The 19,456-nt window shown below is 41.0% G+C and overlaps 1 protein-coding gene and 1 long non-coding RNA gene across 2 annotated transcripts in view; both read right to left on the bottom strand.

Annotated features, from left to right (window-relative positions):
• The window catches only part of meiob (meiosis specific with OB-fold), a 42,315-nt gene extending 23,165 nt beyond the window's left edge, over positions 1-19,150 (bottom strand). Inside the window, exons 1-6 of the mRNA XM_068003652.1 lie at positions 19,109-19,150; positions 16,786-16,866; positions 15,307-15,364; positions 8,778-8,909; positions 6,206-6,278; positions 3,096-3,291 (exon numbers count right to left, since the gene is read on the bottom strand). Coding sequence (XP_067859753.1) covers positions 3,096-3,291; positions 6,206-6,278; positions 8,778-8,909; positions 15,307-15,364; positions 16,786-16,857 — 531 coding nt within the window. The 5' untranslated portion in view covers positions 16,858-16,866; positions 19,109-19,150. The remainder of the gene's footprint in view (positions 1-3,095; positions 3,292-6,205; positions 6,279-8,777; positions 8,910-15,306; positions 15,365-16,785; positions 16,867-19,108) is intronic.
• On the bottom strand, positions 12,208-14,856 carry LOC137340838 (uncharacterized). Its single transcript, XR_010966876.1, has 2 exons — positions 14,731-14,856; positions 12,208-14,197 (listed from the first exon to the last, which is right to left on the bottom strand). It is a non-coding gene; the product is annotated as an uncharacterized lncRNA (long non-coding RNA).
• Positions 19,151-19,456: the final 306 nt, after the last annotated feature.

Below are 19,456 nucleotides of genomic sequence, written 5' to 3'. Positions count from 1 at the left end.
ATGCTGCACTCCCTCCAAGGCCAATATATCCTTCACAGTTCTCTAGGTGTGGTCTAACTAGGGCTTTGTATAGCTGCAGCATAACTTCTATCCCCTTGTATTCTTGTCCTCTAGATATAAAGGCCAGCATTCCATTAGCCTTTTTGATTATTTTCTGTACCTGTTCATGACATTTTAATGATCTATGTACCCTGTTTCCAAAAGTTCCCCTTTTATAAGTCAGTTTCCCTGACACCTAGATAATGACACAGAGAGGTAATGTGCATTGGGAACAGTGGCATGACATCTCTTGGTCACCCTTGAGTTCACTGAACCTCTTCCTGCACTTTGCTGCAGTTCTTGGGGTGGTGAATATTGCACTAACTGCTTCAGCTACCTCCCTCTTCAAGCGTTCAGTTCCCAACAGTCATTCATTTCTATCCCTTACTTCATCCAGTAAAACATCCACAAATGTATCCGTGAATCTGGGTGCCTTCTTTGCGGTTGAAAATATCATCTCCCCACTGAGACTGCTTGTCCTCTCCAAAAATACAGGCCCCCCTTTAATTAGGTGCGGTGCTAATTCCCTCCATCCAATAAGGAACGGTGTCATTGCTCCTAGCCTGCACCACATACTTAATTAAGGACCAGAAAAAAAAACAGCAGGTTTGCGGCAGAGTCAAATGGACGGGGCAGAGGTCCCACATCATCGCTAACCTGCCAATCCAAGGAAAATCCAGGCAATTATATCTTGGGACTGCAAATATCAATGATCGTCATATTTTCAGAGTGCTTGTAATCTGTACAGTTCAAGAATGAAATTGCTGAATGTATACTACTTGAAAATAAATTTTGAAAACTTTACAGCTGTTTCAAATTGAACGCAAATACACATAATTATTTCAAACTGTTAATTTGGCTACTTTGCGTGTTAGCATAATGGTAAGCAACTACTTCCAGTGACAGTAGAAACAGACAGTAAACTGTAGTTTGAGAGTAAACCCTTATAAAGTGCTGAGGGGGCATGAGAACATTTAGAAGTACCCTGGTGAAAATTTAAAGTGAAACCCAAGCTTTCCAATTGCTGGCTCCGATCCATGGTTTGTGAAGGACATTGAAAATGTAGAACAAAGATGATTATTCTAAACTGTGTAAAAAATAGATAAGATTTTAAGGAATCTTATAAGCTTCCAGTGAATTGATCAAAAAAGTGGGTGTTTCACCATCTGTAGCTTTAAAAAAATTAAACCGTCAAAAGAATTATGATTAACATACATCCTTTTTTATACATATTTTTGTTTAAAGTAGTGTTGATTGCATAATCAGGGGAAGTGATTGGGAAAAGTTATTAGCCTGGAAAATGGATCGAGCCAGAATTGGGGCACGATCCCAGTGCAGCGCATACTGCATGCGCCTAATGAGGCCAGCAGCAGGACCATGACAAATTAGTCCACTGGCCTCATTAGGATAGTACTGGCGAGCTGCAGGCATCAGTCCTGGCCCCAGAGACAGCTTGCTGGTCACGGGGGGAGCACGATCGGCAGGCTGGGAGGCCAGCCGAGGTCCTAAAGGAGGCTTTTGTAATTTCAAAATATACTTTATTTCATAGAATTTAAAGGTACACAGTTCAACCACAATTCCAAACCAGTACAATTCAAACCAAAACACTACAGATCTTACCCAAGGCGACCTCATTATTACAATTCAAACACAGTATTTCTTACGACTCACGTGTACAATGCAAGGTGGGGTGGCCGTACACAGTGGCCTTTTCCCATAGAGCCTTTGCCTAGGTCGAACCTCACTTTAGTGCGTCCCACAGCATGTACTCCTGGACCTTGGGGTATTCCAGTTGGCAACACTTGGTCGTAGACAGCTCCTTTAGCTGGAAGACTAGCATGTTTTGGGCGGACCAAAGGGCCTCCTCCACTGAGTTGATGGTCTTCCAGCCGCAGGTGGTATGTGTCTCGATGTGCGACCCGGGGTTCAGCCCGTAAAGCACAGCGTCCTGTGTTACCGAACTGTTTGGGATGAACCAGGACAGATACCAACGCATCTCTCTCCATACCCTCTGCGCAAAGGGGCAGCCCATCAGGAGGTGGACGACAGTCTCCTCCCCGCCACAGCCTCGAGGGCAGCTCATGGTGGTGCTGAGGTTCCGTGCGTGTTGGAAGGACCGCACTGGGAGGGCCTTTCTCACCACCATCCAATCGGGAGGGGAGCAAGTAGTCGCTGGCAGCGGCAATGTGGGTCGGGAGGAGCACTCCTACTCCCCCTGGCTCCACATTAAGGTAAGATTTTTTTTTACAAACCGTACCCTTCTAGTGGCAGCATCCAGCGGTCCATTTAAGGACTGTTACTTAGGCCGCATGTAGACCTGGTAATCCTGAACGCAGCAAGCCTGATACCTGCCATGTTCAGGGCAAACCAATTTCCAGCTTGGATCCTAAAGCGAGCATTAGGCTCCTTATTAGCATATTCAAGGAGTATAACACCTATTTTAGGCAGTTGCCAGAGACGGCTCGACAGCACCCAAACCAATATGGCATCAGACCCATTTCCAATGTTGTTTGGGCACGGGAGGTTGGTTCCACAAATTGGGCCTCTTCACGTCCGTTTTCTGCCCGGAAATTAAACGCAACGAGATCCAATTTCACCCCCAGTGTTTCTGGCTTTTGAGGGAGCTGAAATGTCAATAGATATCATTTACCCAGAATCTTTCTGTAATCTTCGCATTTGGCTGCACATATTAATTTATGTCACCTTCAGTTTCAATAACTCCTCTATGCCAATTCCCAGAAGATGTCATCAGCAATCACAAACTAAAATAAAAACCATCAGAAATATATAATAAAAAGAATGCTGAAAATAATCTATTTTTTGAAATTACTAAGTTAAAAAAATACTGATGGCGAGCACCTCTTTTTAAAACAAAAAGCTCAAAAAAATTGTCAGCGCCAACATATAGCATTAATTGAAGAATGTTTTAGACACTTAAAAGGAATATAAAAAATAGAAGTAATTTTTCTTCTAACAAACTCATACAGAATTTATGTGTTGGTGTATATTTTGATAGAAGATACTATCCATTATATTTTTAGTTACTAAAAACCCACCGATCTGACTGATGCCAGTATGTTGATAATGTTTCCATTCAGGCTTTGCCCATTATGAACAATATCTCCAAGTGAATAATAATCCTGAGGGTCCTTCACAGGCAAATGCAACAAGGAGAGAAGCCTGGTTTCAACCTCCACATCATGGCACATTCTGACCGTTGAAAAGTTCTCACTGACCAAAAGTCTGTAGTAACTAAATATGAAACAACAAGCAGTATTAATGTCAAATGTTTCATCAGCAGGATGAATCAGAAAAAAATGCTCGAGTAATTATGTACATCACTATTCTGTTAAAATATTTCAATTTCTAAAATAGATCCTATTTGTTCCAAAAAATGTACGTTATCCATCTTTTTAAGTTGTTATAAATCTTTTCAACCCCATCGTTGGCACAAAGCTAAATTTACGTTTGAAAAAACTTCACTTGAGCGGCTATTAAACTAATTTCACACCAAAGTGCAATTCTGTAAATTCAATGCATAAAAAATAAATGTAAGTCAACAGTAATATTTGAATAATTATAAAATTGAACTGTTTGATCTATGACATTGTTCATGGACAAAACTGAAATAAGTGCCTCTTTTCTCTGCTTCTGTATAGCTCTCACACACTTTTATTATTTCTATATATGACTTGTTTTTTTTCTCCCTCGTTCTCAACCTCTGTATGCATCTTGCACTTTATCTCTCTCTGTATTTCTATCACTCTGTAAGCCTCATGCATACAATTTGTCACAGTAAGTCTGATCAAGTGCACTTCTCTGTCCTGGAGCTTCTTGAGTGTTATTGTCGCTGTACCATCCAGGCGAGTGGCAAGTATTTCATTGGACTCCTGACTTAAGCCTTGTACATGGCGGAGGTTCTAAGGGGTCGAGGTGAGCCACTCATCACAGAGCAGGCAGCCTCTGTCCTGCTCTGCTATTGATATGACAGGTCTAGTTAAACCTGTAGTCAATGATGACCCCCAAGATGTTGATGGTGGGAGATTCGACAAGGGTGGTGCTGTTGAAGGTCAGAGGAGGTGATTGGGCTTTTTCTTATTGGTCACTGCCTGGCATTTATGTGGCACAAATGTTACCTACCACTTGTAGACCAAGCCTGGGTGTTGACCAAGTCCTGCTATAAGCTGGCATGGGCTGCTTCATTATTGGAGGTGTTTTGAATGGAGCGGAACACTGTGGTCAGCAAACAGCCCCACTCCTAGCCGAATGATGGTCAATGACCTTCCATTGATGAAAAAGCTGAAGATGGGTGGGCTGAGGATGCTGCCCTGAAGAGCTACTACAGTGTTGTCCTGGAGTTGTGATGATTGACCTCTGATAACCATAACCATCTTCCTGTTTGTTAAATACGACTTCAGCCTTTGGAAGGGTTTCCCCATGGCTCCTACTGACCTCAGTTTTGTAAGGATTCCTTGGTGCTATACCCGGTCGCATGCTGTCTTGATGTCAAGGACAGTTACTCTCACCTGTCCACTGGATCAAAGTTATGATGAGATTGGGAGTTGAGTGGTTCTGGCAAAACCTGAACTGATCATCGACGAGCAGGTTATTGGTAAGTGACTGCCGCTTGATGGCAATATTGCTAACTTCTTCCACCACTTTGCTGATAATTGGTAAGAGGCTAATAATGGAGGCAACTGGCCCAGGTTAGATTTGTGAATAGGACATACCTGGGTAATTTTCCACATTACCAAGCTGGATGCCAGTGTCATAGCTGCACTATCCATGATGGATTTGCTTGGCTAAGGGGACAGTTCTGGCACACACATCTTCAGCACTACAGCCTTCACTATGCCCATTGCACTCAGCCACTTCTTAATGTCATGCATCGTGAACATAATTGGCTGAACAGTGGCATCTATAGTGGTGGGGACCTTGATATCAGAGTCAGAATAGGACTGTCCACTCAGCATTTTTAGCAAGTACTTCAGCCTTATCTTTTGCTTGCACTTGCTGGGTTCCACCATGATTGACGACGGAGATGGTCATAGCGCCTCCTCCCATTAATTGATCGGATAGTTTGGTGGTGGGATCAATTAGCTCAGTCTATAGCATGCTGCTTTTGGTGTTTAGCCCTGTATTGTAGTTCCACTAGGTTGATGCCTCATTCTAAGGTATGCCTGGTATTGTTTCTGGCATGTTTTTCTACATTTCTCATTGAACCAGGATTAGTCGTCCATCTTGATGGTGATAGAGGAGTGCGGAATGTGCAGTGCCACGAGGTTACAGATTGTATCGGTATACAATTCCGTTAATGATAGCCCATAGCAGCTCTTAGTTTCCCAGTTTTGGACTGCTAGATTTGTTCTTAGTCTGTCCCACTAAGTATGATGTTAGTGCCACACTACACGATGAAGGGTATCCTCACTGTAGAGACAAGACTTTATCTTCACAAGAGTGGTGTAGTGGTCACTCGTTCTAATACTAACATGGACAGACGTTTCTGCAACTGGTAGGTCAGTCAGTGTGAGATCACATAGATTACTCTCTCATTATGATTCTCTCACCAACTGATGCAGGCCCACTCTGGCAGCTACGTCCTTCAGGATTCGGCCAGCTTGAGTCAGTGGTGGTAACACTGAACCACTGTTGGTAGGGGACATTTAAGCCCCCCCATCCAGAATACATTCTGTGACCTTGCTTCTTTCAGTGTTTCTCCAAATGGTGTTCAACATGGAGGAGTACCGATTCATCAGGAGGGTGGTCAGTGATGATCAGCAGATTTTCTTGACCTGCACTTCTCAATGGTCTCCAATTAATTTTTCAAAGTTTCACTCTTCGAATTATCTCAATTTACATGCCATGAAGAACTACTGCAGATCTGATCTATTGAATATGAAATTTGCATTTCAAGCAGCACTGTGGAGTTGATATGCAAGAGTGACATCAAGAAGGGACATCTCAGTATAGGATCAAAATTATGGTCTTGTTATAGTTCCCCCCTCCCTCCCCCCAAGTATATGCTGAGGATAAAGTAACATGGGTATTTTAGCTATATTTAACCAGGAACTATATCCATTAAGTCACTTCCCAATTTTAATTATGCCAGATGGCTTCTCAGCATAAATATTATAATTGTGTAGTGAAAATATGATTTTTAACATACCTTGAAGTAGATGGGCTGAATCTTTCTTCCTTTTCTGTATCTTTAGCCTGCACTAGTGGATTTTCAATTACAACTAACAAAAAAGATATTAAAAATACTTTTATCGGTAAATACACAGAATTAAAATTTTTGAGAATTCGTATCACAATAAGATCACATATAGTTGGGGAGGAGGTGCCAAAGAAATGAGAGGGAAAAAAATCCTGGAGCAAATCAACCTAGGTTGCTTGAAGGCATCCAAGTGGTAATCTCAAGATTGGTTATTGGACATAAGGAACAAGTTGTGTTAATAAAACCGAGAAATCTAAAGGGGGTAAAATAAGTATAAAATAGCTGTGAAGAGAGCATTGTTCTTTTTAAAAAAGGTAAATATTTGACTTACCCATAACAGTGATATTTTGAAAACAATTCAAGACATTTAACCCAGTATATCTCTAAATTATGCTTAATATTCTGTCCACACCTTTATGTTAATAAGAAAATTAATATTTCCATTGATCTGATTTTAAACGGTATCTCCAAAAGAGCTGGCATTGTAGGTTCTTTATACAGGAGAGTATCCTTTTGATTCTGAAGGTAGAATTTTTTAATATATGAATGAGAAACATAATCCATTTAATTTCATGGGCTACGATTTTAAAAGGGAAAAATGGGTGGGTTGGGGGGGCATTCAAAATCGCAATCATTTCGGACCTGCCCACTTCCGGTTTTCACCGGGGTGGGATACCAAACCGCTTCCAGGAGTCCAGTTGGTGATTAAAACCTTTCAAGGAGGCACCGGACCTCCATTTTTCCAGAGTTTCCAATTTCAACCCCTGGGGGGCGGGATTCTCAGGCCTTCTCTTTTATGCCACGTGAAAGACGGCGAGAATGCCCAAAACTAACAGGTATGTGCCTTCCTGGCACAGCTTGTGGGCTTGGAGGAGCGGGAGTACATCCCCCAGGCCCAACAAGCCTACCTGCAGTGACCCCCCCACAACGATCTCTGACCCCCCCTCAACGATTGCGGACCCCCGATCCCGACATCACCCCCCCCCAACCGTGGCCCCCCCCCCCCCAATCCATACAAAGACTTACCTAAAGACTTACATGAACACGTCCTCTCTCTTGCGTCCGACTGAGGCCAGCCTGTCAATCAGGCCGGTCAGTCGGATGGCAAACCGACAAAAAAAAAGACATCCTTACGTCAAAATCGTAAGGACGTCTGGGAAACCTGTGCTTCCACGTTTCCAGTCCGCAATTTGATGACCCCCCCGCCTCCTTCCTGTCTTGGGGTCAAAATCATGCCCCATGTCTCAGATCATTTAAAGAACCAGCCTGACAGGAAAAAAATTAGGAAATACTCTGATAGTAATCGCTTAATATGGTGTCTCGGATATGAATTTTCTTCACTTAAGCTTAGCAAAAAAAAACTTATTACAAAAATTGAAGGAAACAGAATGAAAATCAAACAAGTCTGGCTGGTTTGCATCTTGCATGTGGTGCACTGCATCAATTAAATTATTTTGTACAATTCTTTTTCCTGGGATCAGCATCCAGGAGCAGGAATGATGCTGATCCCTGCTCAACAGAAGATAACTGGCTGCAGGCAAAACCACAGCCTAAGTCATCCAAGCCAATCTTTTCTGCCCAGGAGACTTGACATAGGTCTTGTATAGTGCACGTAGTGAAAAGTGAGCCTCAAGTTACTTCTGGTTTGAATCTAAGCTCTTGAAAGCTGCACCAACATAAAGTTAATTTGATTGATGTAATCCGAAAAGGAAAAGATAACAGAAGCCACAAAAAGTATAATCCTGTAAAATGAAGTTAAAAAAAGTCAATTCAAAGACAACATTTGATGGAATGAATACCAGAATTTGTTTCTCAAGGAGTCTATTAAAAACATTTCCAGCGTTCCTCGTAACTCCTAAAATATGTGAAAAATAGCAATTTGCAAAATACTGGATTCTTGATTGATATCCAGAAACCCTAGGGAAAGTGTGTATAGTTGTCAATAGTCACTGATCTGGCTGACAGAATTTTCCAAGACCCACATGCAGCGGGCAGCTCATCATAGAATCACGGGTGTATTGCTACGATTTTCTAATAAGCACCCAATACGTGGTGGTGCAGGGCCTCTGAAATCTTTTCCCTGAAAAATGGATATTTGAGTAAAACATCTTAGGGCTGCTGATACATATAGAACTATTTCCCAGAATAAATAATTTTCTTCATGAGGAATATGGAGGGGAGATATTGTAGAAAAAATATTTCTATTTAGCATCAAAATATGAAAGAGCATCCTGTAAGAGTCAGAGAATCTGAGAAGCTAAAAACGATCCGCATTTAGAACCAGCTAACAAAAAGTTAAAGAAGTTGAGTGTGACAGTTTTTTAAGCAAAATTTGGGATGTGACAATTTGTCAAAAGTCAATATGTATGTGGATCACTTAACAGAAATATTTTGAATGAGGTCCCTTTTCTCCAAAATAATACAACTGTATGACACTGAATACACCTGGAAAATTCGCTACCGATCAAATGTTTCTGATTTTTAAATTTCTTTTATAAAAGATCAGTTACTTAAAACATACCACAATCCCCAATTCTGAAACTGTTAGACAGCCCTCTTACGTATTCTTCTCTCCCCCAGGAAACTACATTGATGAAGTAACTTGGACCATCTCGAATTGTGAAAGTAAAAGTATATCTCTCTGTTCCAATATCTAAAGAAGGTAAACAAAAAGTTACCAAATGGAATGTATTTGTACTTCTACGATAAAAATATTAAATATCTACACATTATCAGTAAAAATCTAATGCACACTTGAATCACAAATGCAAACTTCTGCTTCATAATTTTATTAAAAAGTATATTAAAAAAAAGTCACTGTTTGCTGCTGATTTCTTCTAACCTTCTGGAGCCAGGGATTTACAAGCACCTTTCAATCTAGAGAAAAGCTTCCACATCAACGCTTAATTATCCTGATTACATAGAAATTACAACACGGAAGCAGACAGTTCAGCCCAACCAGTCCGTGTTGGAGTTTACCCTCCACAGGATTAGTAGTATTAATCTCATGTGCCCATCCTGTCCCGATATCCCTTTATTCCCCTTTGCTTCAACCACCTATCTTCCCTGTTCTGAAATGGTCTCTGCTTCAATCACTAACTCCTGTAGTGCATTCTATAGCCTCACAATCTTGTGTATAAAAAAGTTTCTCCACAGTATGTCCTAAATCTTGTACATGCTATTTTATATCTAGACCCCTCAAATACTAGAAACAGTCTGTTTCTATCGACTCTGTCCCATCCCTTCATTACAGCAAGTATGTCTTGTGGCGTTAAATGGACATCAACTCCACCTTAGCAGAAGAATAATACATAGGAGCATTACACCATGTAATGCACAATCATTACTAAACAGATCTTCAGACTTACCATGAGCAAATACATGGGTGATCCACCAGTACAATTATATATTTGTTCCATAGTCAAGCCTTGTTTTTGCAAATTTATGAAGAGAGGTTGATATTACCCAAGCATGAGCTCCTTTACTGACTATGGGCTATCCATGTCAAGGAAAAATTAGGAGTGAGGCTTACAATCAACAGGTCTATCTATGATCGTAACAGAGCATCAATTAAGATGAGGGAAATGTATTATAACTAAGTTCTGCTGTGTATTGTTTGTAGTTTTTATTTTTGAAAACAAATAACCTAATATGACCTAAATATTAATAAACTACAATAAATTGTATTTTTGATTTCTTAAACTGATGTCAAACAGATTATTTTCTTGAAATACTGGAACTGATAGAAACCAAAAGCAGTAACTGTGAACCTGAGGTGTATTAATCTCCTTCACATGAACTCTCCGGGAAAAAAATTCTGTATTGCTTTACATTTGTTATAACTTATCAAAATATGCTTGTTTTCCACCTTGTGTAAAGTCATACAGTTTCAGTAAATTTCTAACACTGAATATTATAAAGCTATGACAGAATAATTAATGTGTTGTAAATTGGTTCTTCAGTAATTTTGATCTGTAAATGCAATTATATAGTGCTCAATGCTACAACAGTGATGCTCCCATAAAAATTGTCACAACTTATTTTTATTGAAATCATAAAGTAATACTGGTGTGGATTTATGGATTAGAAACTGGACTGAAATAATGACATTTGCGCTACTGTACATAGTTTTAAGATGTTTTTTGCACTTTTATTTATTATAAATATTGTCTAATATTTACAGTAGCTAATTACTTTTTAAAATTATATTATTTGAAATTGAGCTTCCTTAATTTGTCTTCAAATTCTATGGTTACCCAAGAGAGTTGGTGGCTGACCTGCCCTCAGACCTCCACCAACGCTTCTCTGAAATAGCCACTAGGAGATGCACAAGACTGGCTGGGAATGACACTCCCTTTATGTAAAGCAATATCTATTCTTCTACTTCAAATGCTTCCCTATCTGCATTCTGAATTGGCCCAGATGCTGCCTCGAGATGACCACTGTAGATGCACACATTGCTGACAAAGGTAGGAAAGCTGCTTGCAGAGATTGGGGACTCAAAATGATGAAAATCCATAAGGATTAAAAAGAGAAATAAATATAAGATTGTCTCTTAAGAAAGAGCAGATTATTTAAATCACTTTTCACTTAGATAGGGTAGGAAGCGCTTTGAATTGAATTCCCCCTAAAAAAAATTTTCTCTTTTAAGTTAATATCATTCAGTGTCACAGCAGTTTGTAACAAAGGTGCTACAGTGCACAGGACTCAGAGTAGCACATGTTCTTTATATCAGATTGGTGAGGACACTGGTGAAACACTGAAGTGCAACAAATTGTGAGGTTTTTTTTTACAGGGACTTAACATATTGTCAATGATCACTAAAAGGGTGCTACGGCATCAGAGAAAATTAATGACAGAAAACATGTCATATTACTCTAATGAATAAATCAGTGAGTCTTTCAATGCCAACCAAATGATCTAACTCCACTTTAAAACAAATACTTCTAATTCCAAGAGCTTTAGTAGAATTTTTTGCAGTCAATTGCACTGCTTGGAAAAATAATGAGTAGTATTTTGTAATCTGAATGCTGTACTTGCATTTATGTAAATAAATTGTATCAGTGGGAGAATTGTTGTAATTAGTCAGAAAAAAATGCCCATTTTTATATGGGCTAATTCTGAAGAAACTATTGAAACTATTTCTATGTGTTAATTATTAAAGTATTTTCTCTGCTTCCAACAGAACAAGGTATGTCAGCAAATTTATATTACTAACGCAGTCTACGATGAGAGAACAATGCATTTGGCGTTGGCTGCAGTTTTTAAATGTAAAAGCATTTATCGTGCACTGCCAAATCAAGCATAGCACAGCCAGATAATGAGCAAAGCTCCCTTTACTCGGCTCTAACAAGGTGCCTTAACCCCAACCTCTGGAGATTACCCCCTATTCTACCAGTGTGAACTTTTCCATTTTCCTCATCCATCATGTTTATCGCTTCTTTGAGAGTACACACAATTTGATACCAAATAATGGCTGGTGTTGCATTGTGGGTCCTCACTAAGGAAATAGATTGAGACTGCCGCTACTCATTTCATGTAGCCTACATCAAAAAGATAGCAAGCAGAAGAGACCGCGAACACATCACTATGTGTTGGATTTGAACTCAAATCTCAAGGTGAAGAGAATGCATTAACCCATTGTGCACCTACTGCACCAAAAATTTTTTTTTAAAAGAGTGAATGGGGTCGGCGGATACATCTTAGACAAATTTCTGGAAATAGGGCCACTTTAGGACCTTATCATGGTATTTTCAATTACATAGCAATAGTTACAAAATGCAAGGAGAGAAAAACACAGGCAAAAATGCAAAGAAAACTAAAAAAAAATAGAAGTAACAGGTCAGCATCACCATGCACACAATAGATCAACAATAATAGAACACTTACATACAATTTGTATCACACACCGAAAATAAGATTAAGCAAATCAACAATAATGACAAATAATGTTATAAAAAACATGTTCTTTATTCGTTCATGGGATGCGGGCGTCGCTGGCGAGGCCTGCATTTATTGCCCATCCCTAATTGCCCTTCAGAAGGTGGTGGTGAGCAGCGTTCTTGAACCGCTGCAGTCCGTGTGGTGAAGGTTCTCCCACAGTGCTGTTAGGAAGGGAGTTCCAGGATTTTGACCCAGCGACGATGAAGGAACGGCGATATATTTCCCAAGACGTGATGGTGTGTGACTTGGAGGGGAACGTGCAGGTGGTGTTGTTCCCATGTGCCTGCTGCTCTTGTCCTTCTAGGTGGTAGAGGTCGTGGGTTTGGGAGGTGCTGTCGAAGAAGCCTTGGCGAGTTGCTGCAGTGCATCCTGTGGATGGTACACACTGCAGCCACAGTGCGCCGGTGGTGAAGGGAGTGAATGTTTAGGGTGGTGGATGGGGTGCCAATCAAGCAGGCTGCTTTGTCCTGGATGATGTCGAGCTTCTTGAGTGTTGTTGGAGCTGCAAGCATCCAGGCAAGTGGAGAGTATTCCATCACACTCCTGACTTGTGCCTTGTAGATGGTGGAAAGGCTTTGGGGAGTCAGGAGGTGAGTCACTCGCCGCAGAATACCCAGCCTCTGACCTGCTCTTGTAGCCACAGTATTTATACGGCTAGTCCAGTTAAGTTTCTGGTCAATGGTGACCCCCAGGATGTTGATGGTGGGGGATTCGGCCGTTGAATGTCATGGGGAGGTGGCTAGACTCTCTCTCGCTGGAGATGGTCATTGCCTGGCACTTGTCTGAAGCGAATGTTACTTGCCACTTATCAGCCCAAGCCTAGTTGTCCAGGTCTTGCTGCATGCGGGCTCGGACTGCTTCATTATTTGCGGGGTTGCGAATGGAACTGAACACTACAATCATCAGCGAACATCCCCATTTCTGACTTTATGATGGAGGGAAGGGTCATTGATGAAGCAGCTGAAGATGGTTGGGCCTAGGACACTGCCCTGAGGAACTCCTGCAGGAATGTTCTGGGGCTGAGATGATTGGCCTCCAACAACCGCTACCATTTTCCTTTGTGCTAGGTATGACTCCAGCCACTGGAGAGTTTTCCCCCTGATTCCCATTGACTTCAATTTTACTAGGGCTCCTTGGTGCCACACTCAGTCAAATGCTGCCTTGATGTCAAGGGCAGTCACTCTCACCTCACCTCTGGAATTCAGCTCTTTTGTCCATGTTTGGACCAAGGCTGCAATGAGGTCTGGAGCCGAGTGGTCCTGGCGGAACCCAAACTGAGCATCGGTGAGCAGGTTATTGGTGAGTAAGTGCCGCTTGATAGCGCTGTCGACGACACCTTCCATCACTTTGCTGATGATTGAGAGTAGACTGATGGGGCGGTAATTGGCCGGATTGGATTTGTCCTGCTTTTTGTGGACAGGTCATACCTGGGCAATTTTCCACATTGTCGGGTAGATGCAAGTGTTGTAGCTGTACTGGAACAGCTTGGCTAGAGGCACAGCTAGTTCTGGAGCACAAGTCTTCAGCACTACAGCCGGGATGTTGTCGGGGCCCATAGCCTTTGCTATATCCAGTGCACTCAGCCGTTTCTTGATATCACGTGGAGTGAATTGAATTGGCTGAAGACTGGCTTCTGTGATGGTGGGGATATCGGGTGGAGACCGAGATGGATCATCCACTCGGCATTTCTGGCTGAAGATGTCTGCAAACGCTTCATACTTGTCTTTTGCACTCACGTGCTGGACTCCATCATTGAGGATGGGGATGTTTTCAGAGCCTCCTCCTCCAGTTAGTTGTTTAATTGTCCATTGAACATTGCCAAGACATGTTGAGCAAACTTCCTACTCTTTTTCACATGTCATAGAATCTTTAAAGTTCACTTGAAACGCTGGAATAGACAGATAGGTATAATATCTCATCCAAAGGATGGCACCTCAGATAATGCAGCACTCCCTCAGTATTCCGCTGCAATGACACCCTAGATTATGTGCTCGAGTCCTGCAATGGAAGATGAACCCACCACCATCTGAATCAGAGGATAGAGTGCTACCAACTGAGCCAAGCTGACAAAACAAGAGCTGTTGTAGCATGAGTCTCAAAAATGACCAAGTCAAGAAGAGCCATATTAGTAGGATGGTTTGGGGCACGACAGAAAATCATGGAAGCAGCACTATGGAAATAGTTCAATATAATTTCAAGGGGAGCAAGAAAGAATAAATATTTGGAGAAAAGGGGACATCATGTCTGTTAGAGGATAAAAAACAAGAGAAAATAGACAAGCAGTAACAGTGGAAGAGGATGAGGAGATGTCGTCAGATTAGCACTCGGCCAGGCCCCAACTCCCTTTATTGAGAAATACAGAAACCCCCAGAAGCCCAGCACCACCAAATCCAGCCCCAGAGCAGGCCAACGGTCAACTGAAAACAGTGGGGGCAGCACAATACATACCCTTCCCTTGAACAATAATTCAAAAAGGGAGAGTGTATGTGAATCAATTTTGCCTGAAATACACAAAGGGAATTCTTATTTACCTCCAATGGAGCCACCTTCCATAATTGCTGCATTCAGCGCTATTTTGAAACTAAAATTACAAGCGGATCATTAAAAAAGCAAGATTTAAAAAAAAATTCCAAACGCAGACATAATGAGGATACCAATGTTAGATCTAGCAATATGTCATGTATCAACAGACATTCCAATTAAATACTATATAAAGGTTCAAAGCTGTCCAAATTAAACAGCCTGTCAGTTTAACAAACATAAAGGTCAGGGCTAAGATTCATTTTGTGCCATTATATTTTACAAGGACATCATATGTTATTTACAAAGAAAGATATGGTATTTAATAAATTACCATCACAGCAATATTTTTTCACTTTCACTCAGTAAGTGAATTCAGTATCAGGCTCTAGAAAATTGGGCACAGGAGTCTGAACAGATTCTCAGCTTCAGAATCATAGATGGTACTTGTACATATAACATTGAATCCCTATTAAACTTAGCATCCATAATTCTACTACAAATACCATAAAGTTGTCCATTGACCAAAAAGTGATTATATACAATCTTCTTAAAAAAGAACACAAGTAGTAACGAGAATACTCAACTTTTTCGGTCAGCAAATCCTTTAGCATCAATTTTTCCTATCACTACTCCAGCTACACTCTGAAATACATACAACAACACATTGAAAATAATACTAGAAATAGCAAGTGTTTGAGATTAGAACATTGTTAGTTAAATCACTATATGGAATAGTGGTGCACTATGTTAAGGGGAATAGTGGGTTTACTGACACCAATTTATTAATTGCAGGCTGCAGTTATACGGTCACTTCCGTGCCAAGGCAAGGCAGTTTAGGGTGAGCAACTGACAACATAACTTGATTCAGATTCTCATCTGACTCCCGAGTGCACTAAAGCTAAGCAGTGCTAAGCCCCACTTTGGAAGGCCATCTTGTATTGTTTGGCTTTAACACCGGGCGGGACATAAGTCCAAACCATTATGAAACATGGTCCATTGAGTCTCCTGGATACTTCATGAATTTAGTATTGAGTCTTTTTAATATTATGAGCAAGAAGGCATTGCTGCCCGCTCTCCAAACATTTAAAAATAACTGCTGAGGAAGCAGGGTTGAGGCCATACGTCTTCATACAGATGCACAGAGCACTCTCCTGGCAAAGAGTGTGAGTCACAACCCACAGTATAACTCTGGTCTTGCTGGCTATACATAACACTCTACAGCTACCAGTCTTAGACTGATGGTGTATATCTGCACTCCTAAATGCTAGAATAGAAGCAGATTTATTTGTATAATACGCTAAAAATCTTGGGGGTAATTTTCACTTTGGGTGCAGGTGGAAAACTGGTGCTTGCGGATCGGCTATCCAAGTCATCGGAAAGGAAAATTAGGCAGGGTGTATAACGGGCCGCTGATCTGAATCTGCCAGTTTTCCGCAAATTTCCCAAAGTGAAATTGTTTGCATGCATTTCCTGTCAACTTTTCCCATTAGAAATTCCTATATCCACGTTTATAATGGAAACTGCCTGTGTAAACTTATCATGCTGTAATTACACCATCCTTCCAGTGGAGGTAAGTATACAAAGCCAGTTGCCATTATAAATGTAAACATAGGAATATAAGGCAAAAAAGTAACTCATTGTTTTCTACAAGCTGAAACTGCAACCTGCAAATTTATTTCTACAGGTCCCAGCTGGACTATGGGAGGGGAGGGGAGGGGGAGGGGGACTGGCAAAGAGTGTCACATCATGGAGAAAAATGGCAGTTTATTTCATCTATTCCATTTCTGTTCACAGTTCTTGATGAACAATCCACAAATAAAAGCCATCTAAAGCTGTAAAATTCTACAGCTCCCTCCTGTAATGGAGGCAAAGGACTATAAATGGGGACAGAATTGGGTCAAACTTAAAAAAGAAAATGCAATACCTAAAAAGTGACAAATATCTGCATAGCTGATAAATAAATCACATTAAGCAAATATTTAAGATCTGACTTCATCTAATAGCTTTTTTGAACAGAATAGACTTTTGAAATATTACAAGCCTGTTACGCTATTTGCACCTACAGGACGTGCTGAGTTTGGATGAAGATCAGAAATGGGAACCAAGTTCTGGCCAGAGGCACTGAAAGCCATCATCGTTTTATTCTGCAATTTAAAAATAAATAAATTCAGATGTCACACATTTTCAAAAATTCTAATTCAGTTAATTAAGTCCTTCCCATATGTTTTCTCCTATGGGCCAGTTTCAAATATGGAAGCACAACTGCAAACTTTTTGTGGATCTTGTCAGCGCTGATTATGTAGTATACCCAATTCATATTTTTCCTCTTGTAAAGATCAAGTAAAGTTGGATTTGATCAGTTCTTCATTGGGAGTATGAAGTTAATGAGTAGGGCAGCTTTCTTCTAACTGTTAGATCGCCTCCATACAGAGAGAAAACTCACCCTCCCACAACATCCACAGAAAAACAGAATTGTTTTCCATTTACTGTGTCCAAATGGAAACTGCAAATAAAATCCACTCCCAAAAGACAGGTTCATGAGATGTCCAAATTTATCTTGTGTTTTAAGGTATGGCAACCACATCGTGTAGGATTGATAGGATTTGAAGTCATCTAAAGTTTCAGTGTAATAAAATGGGCCACAATAACTCAGATCTCTTTGTTGTTCTTCCTAGCCAGTTAACACCAGGATGAAATAATTTAAACATTGGTCATATCAATTAATTACTTCTGTTAGCAGCTAATGACTAAATTCTTTAATATGGCCAAAAGGAACCAAGGCCAGCATATAAAAAATTACCATATTTCAAAGCTACTTCTAGGGTTTTGATAAAAAGGTTGCAATTTTAATATGGAAAATCTGAGAATGCTAAACAAAACAAAAAGTATTAATTTTAAAAGGACTGCAATTTGGTCCTGCCAAGAGTTCAAGCAAATTCAGGCATCAAATTCAACCTCATGAGTACAACCTCCTGTCGTATTGCTGGGCCTCATCATATGTACAGGTTGTGGATTTTTTTTTAAAGATGGGCTGCTCTTAAACATGGACCATCTTTTACCCAGTTATATATGAGTAAACTACTAGAGAGAGGCCATTCAGATGAATGCCTACATTAGCAGCAACAAACCATTTAGGAAGATTTAGCTATTTATCATTTCTATTATATTTACAACAAAGATATACACACAAGTTGACACTAGCTATGTTAAAACCAGGCCATCAAGGTCAGGCAAGCTAGGATAAGACAGCATGTCCCCTCTTTCACCCATTCCAGAAAGCAGTTCTATTCTCCTTCATAAGTGGAAACAATATGAAACCAAGAGGCTGAGAAAGTCTGCAAATCTGATAGCCTGGATGAAGAGAGACAATATGGTAGCGATAGAATATTTTTACCACTTAACATAGAATGCCACTGCTAGGCAGACAGTCAAGAAGTGCCAAGAACAAAACATTTATTGTGCTTACTCTGAAGTGGTCAGGGACTCCATTTAAGGTTAACTGAATCTAGTGGACACCTGTTGTACTTCTGCAGGTGGAGAATGGGCACTAGTGCCACTTTTGAGTTAAGGAAATACTTCCGTTCAAATGAAGCCACCTTGCTTTGTAGCAAGGCAGTTTACCACATTTGTACATGGAGGAAAGCAGTGATAAATTACCTGACAACACCATTGCCCTGCTGACTGTATTTGCCAGTCATGTTCATCATTACAATTTGATACTAAACTAAAGTTCCAAGTTATTACTGAAAAGGGTAATCTATGCTCTAGGGATGAATGCTGTCTGGTAGCTAATGTAGGGTTTTCCCCCAAGTTTTGGGTGATAAGGAAGGGTATGCTTTTTGAGTGCTGTAGTCTATAATACCTTGTCTTGTATGCTCCTGATGTAGAAACAGGGGGAGAGGTTTTAAATCTAATAGCGTACGACGTTCAGGATATAATGGATGCTGTAGTATGCAAGAGCCTTGTGTTTACTGTCTGTCAACTGCACTATCCTCCCTGATTTTTGGGTGACCTCGGCTGCATGGGATGATAGTGTTCTCTGCATTTTGCGTCTGCTTGCCGAACCACGATGTAGGGGGGGTAGGGGTATGGAACTTCGAACCTCTGCCTTTGGGCGGCCAGGAGGACGAAGCTGGGTCGGCTCCACCTTGTTAACCCGAAGGGCGCGTGCGTGATCCGTTAGAGACCGGCGGGTGGCGGTTTGAAAGAGGCGCGAGCCCCAGAGCTCAGTCTAATCGCGCGCGCGGGGAAGCGGGGTTCGCTGTTTCGGAACCGCGGGCGGCTGATAAATAAATCGTTGGGTCAGAGTCACTTATTATCGCATTCCATCAATGTTGGGGAATTCCTCCCTCCCCTTCTCTCGGCCATAAAGAGGGTAACCCGTACCTTAATCCCGTCCGTCCGTCCGGTTTCACACTTAGGGTCACGTGAGGAATCGGCAGTTTAACCTGGCTTCACGTCACCGGAAGCCCATGATGAGCAGTGAGGGGTGAGTCCTGGGGATGGGGATGGGATAGTGTTTGTGTTTGTGTCCGTTCTTTGAAAGAGCTATTCAATTAGTCCCACTCTCCTGCTCTTTCTCCATAGCCCTGCAATCACCCTTTCAAGTATATATTCCCAATTCCCTTTTGAAATGTTTAACAATATTGTACAGGTCAGAGGAAGTCATGCTTAAACTGTACAATGCTCTGGCTAGATTACAGCTTCAGCACAATGGTCATCAAGATGAGAGAG

This window comes from Heptranchias perlo, chromosome 22 (assembly GCF_035084215.1).
Source record: "Heptranchias perlo isolate sHepPer1 chromosome 22, sHepPer1.hap1, whole genome shotgun sequence".
NCBI lineage: Eukaryota > Metazoa > Chordata > Chondrichthyes > Hexanchiformes > Hexanchidae > Heptranchias > Heptranchias perlo.
Note: the sequence above shows the minus strand (reverse complement) of the source record. Positions and strands in the feature narration are given on the sequence as shown.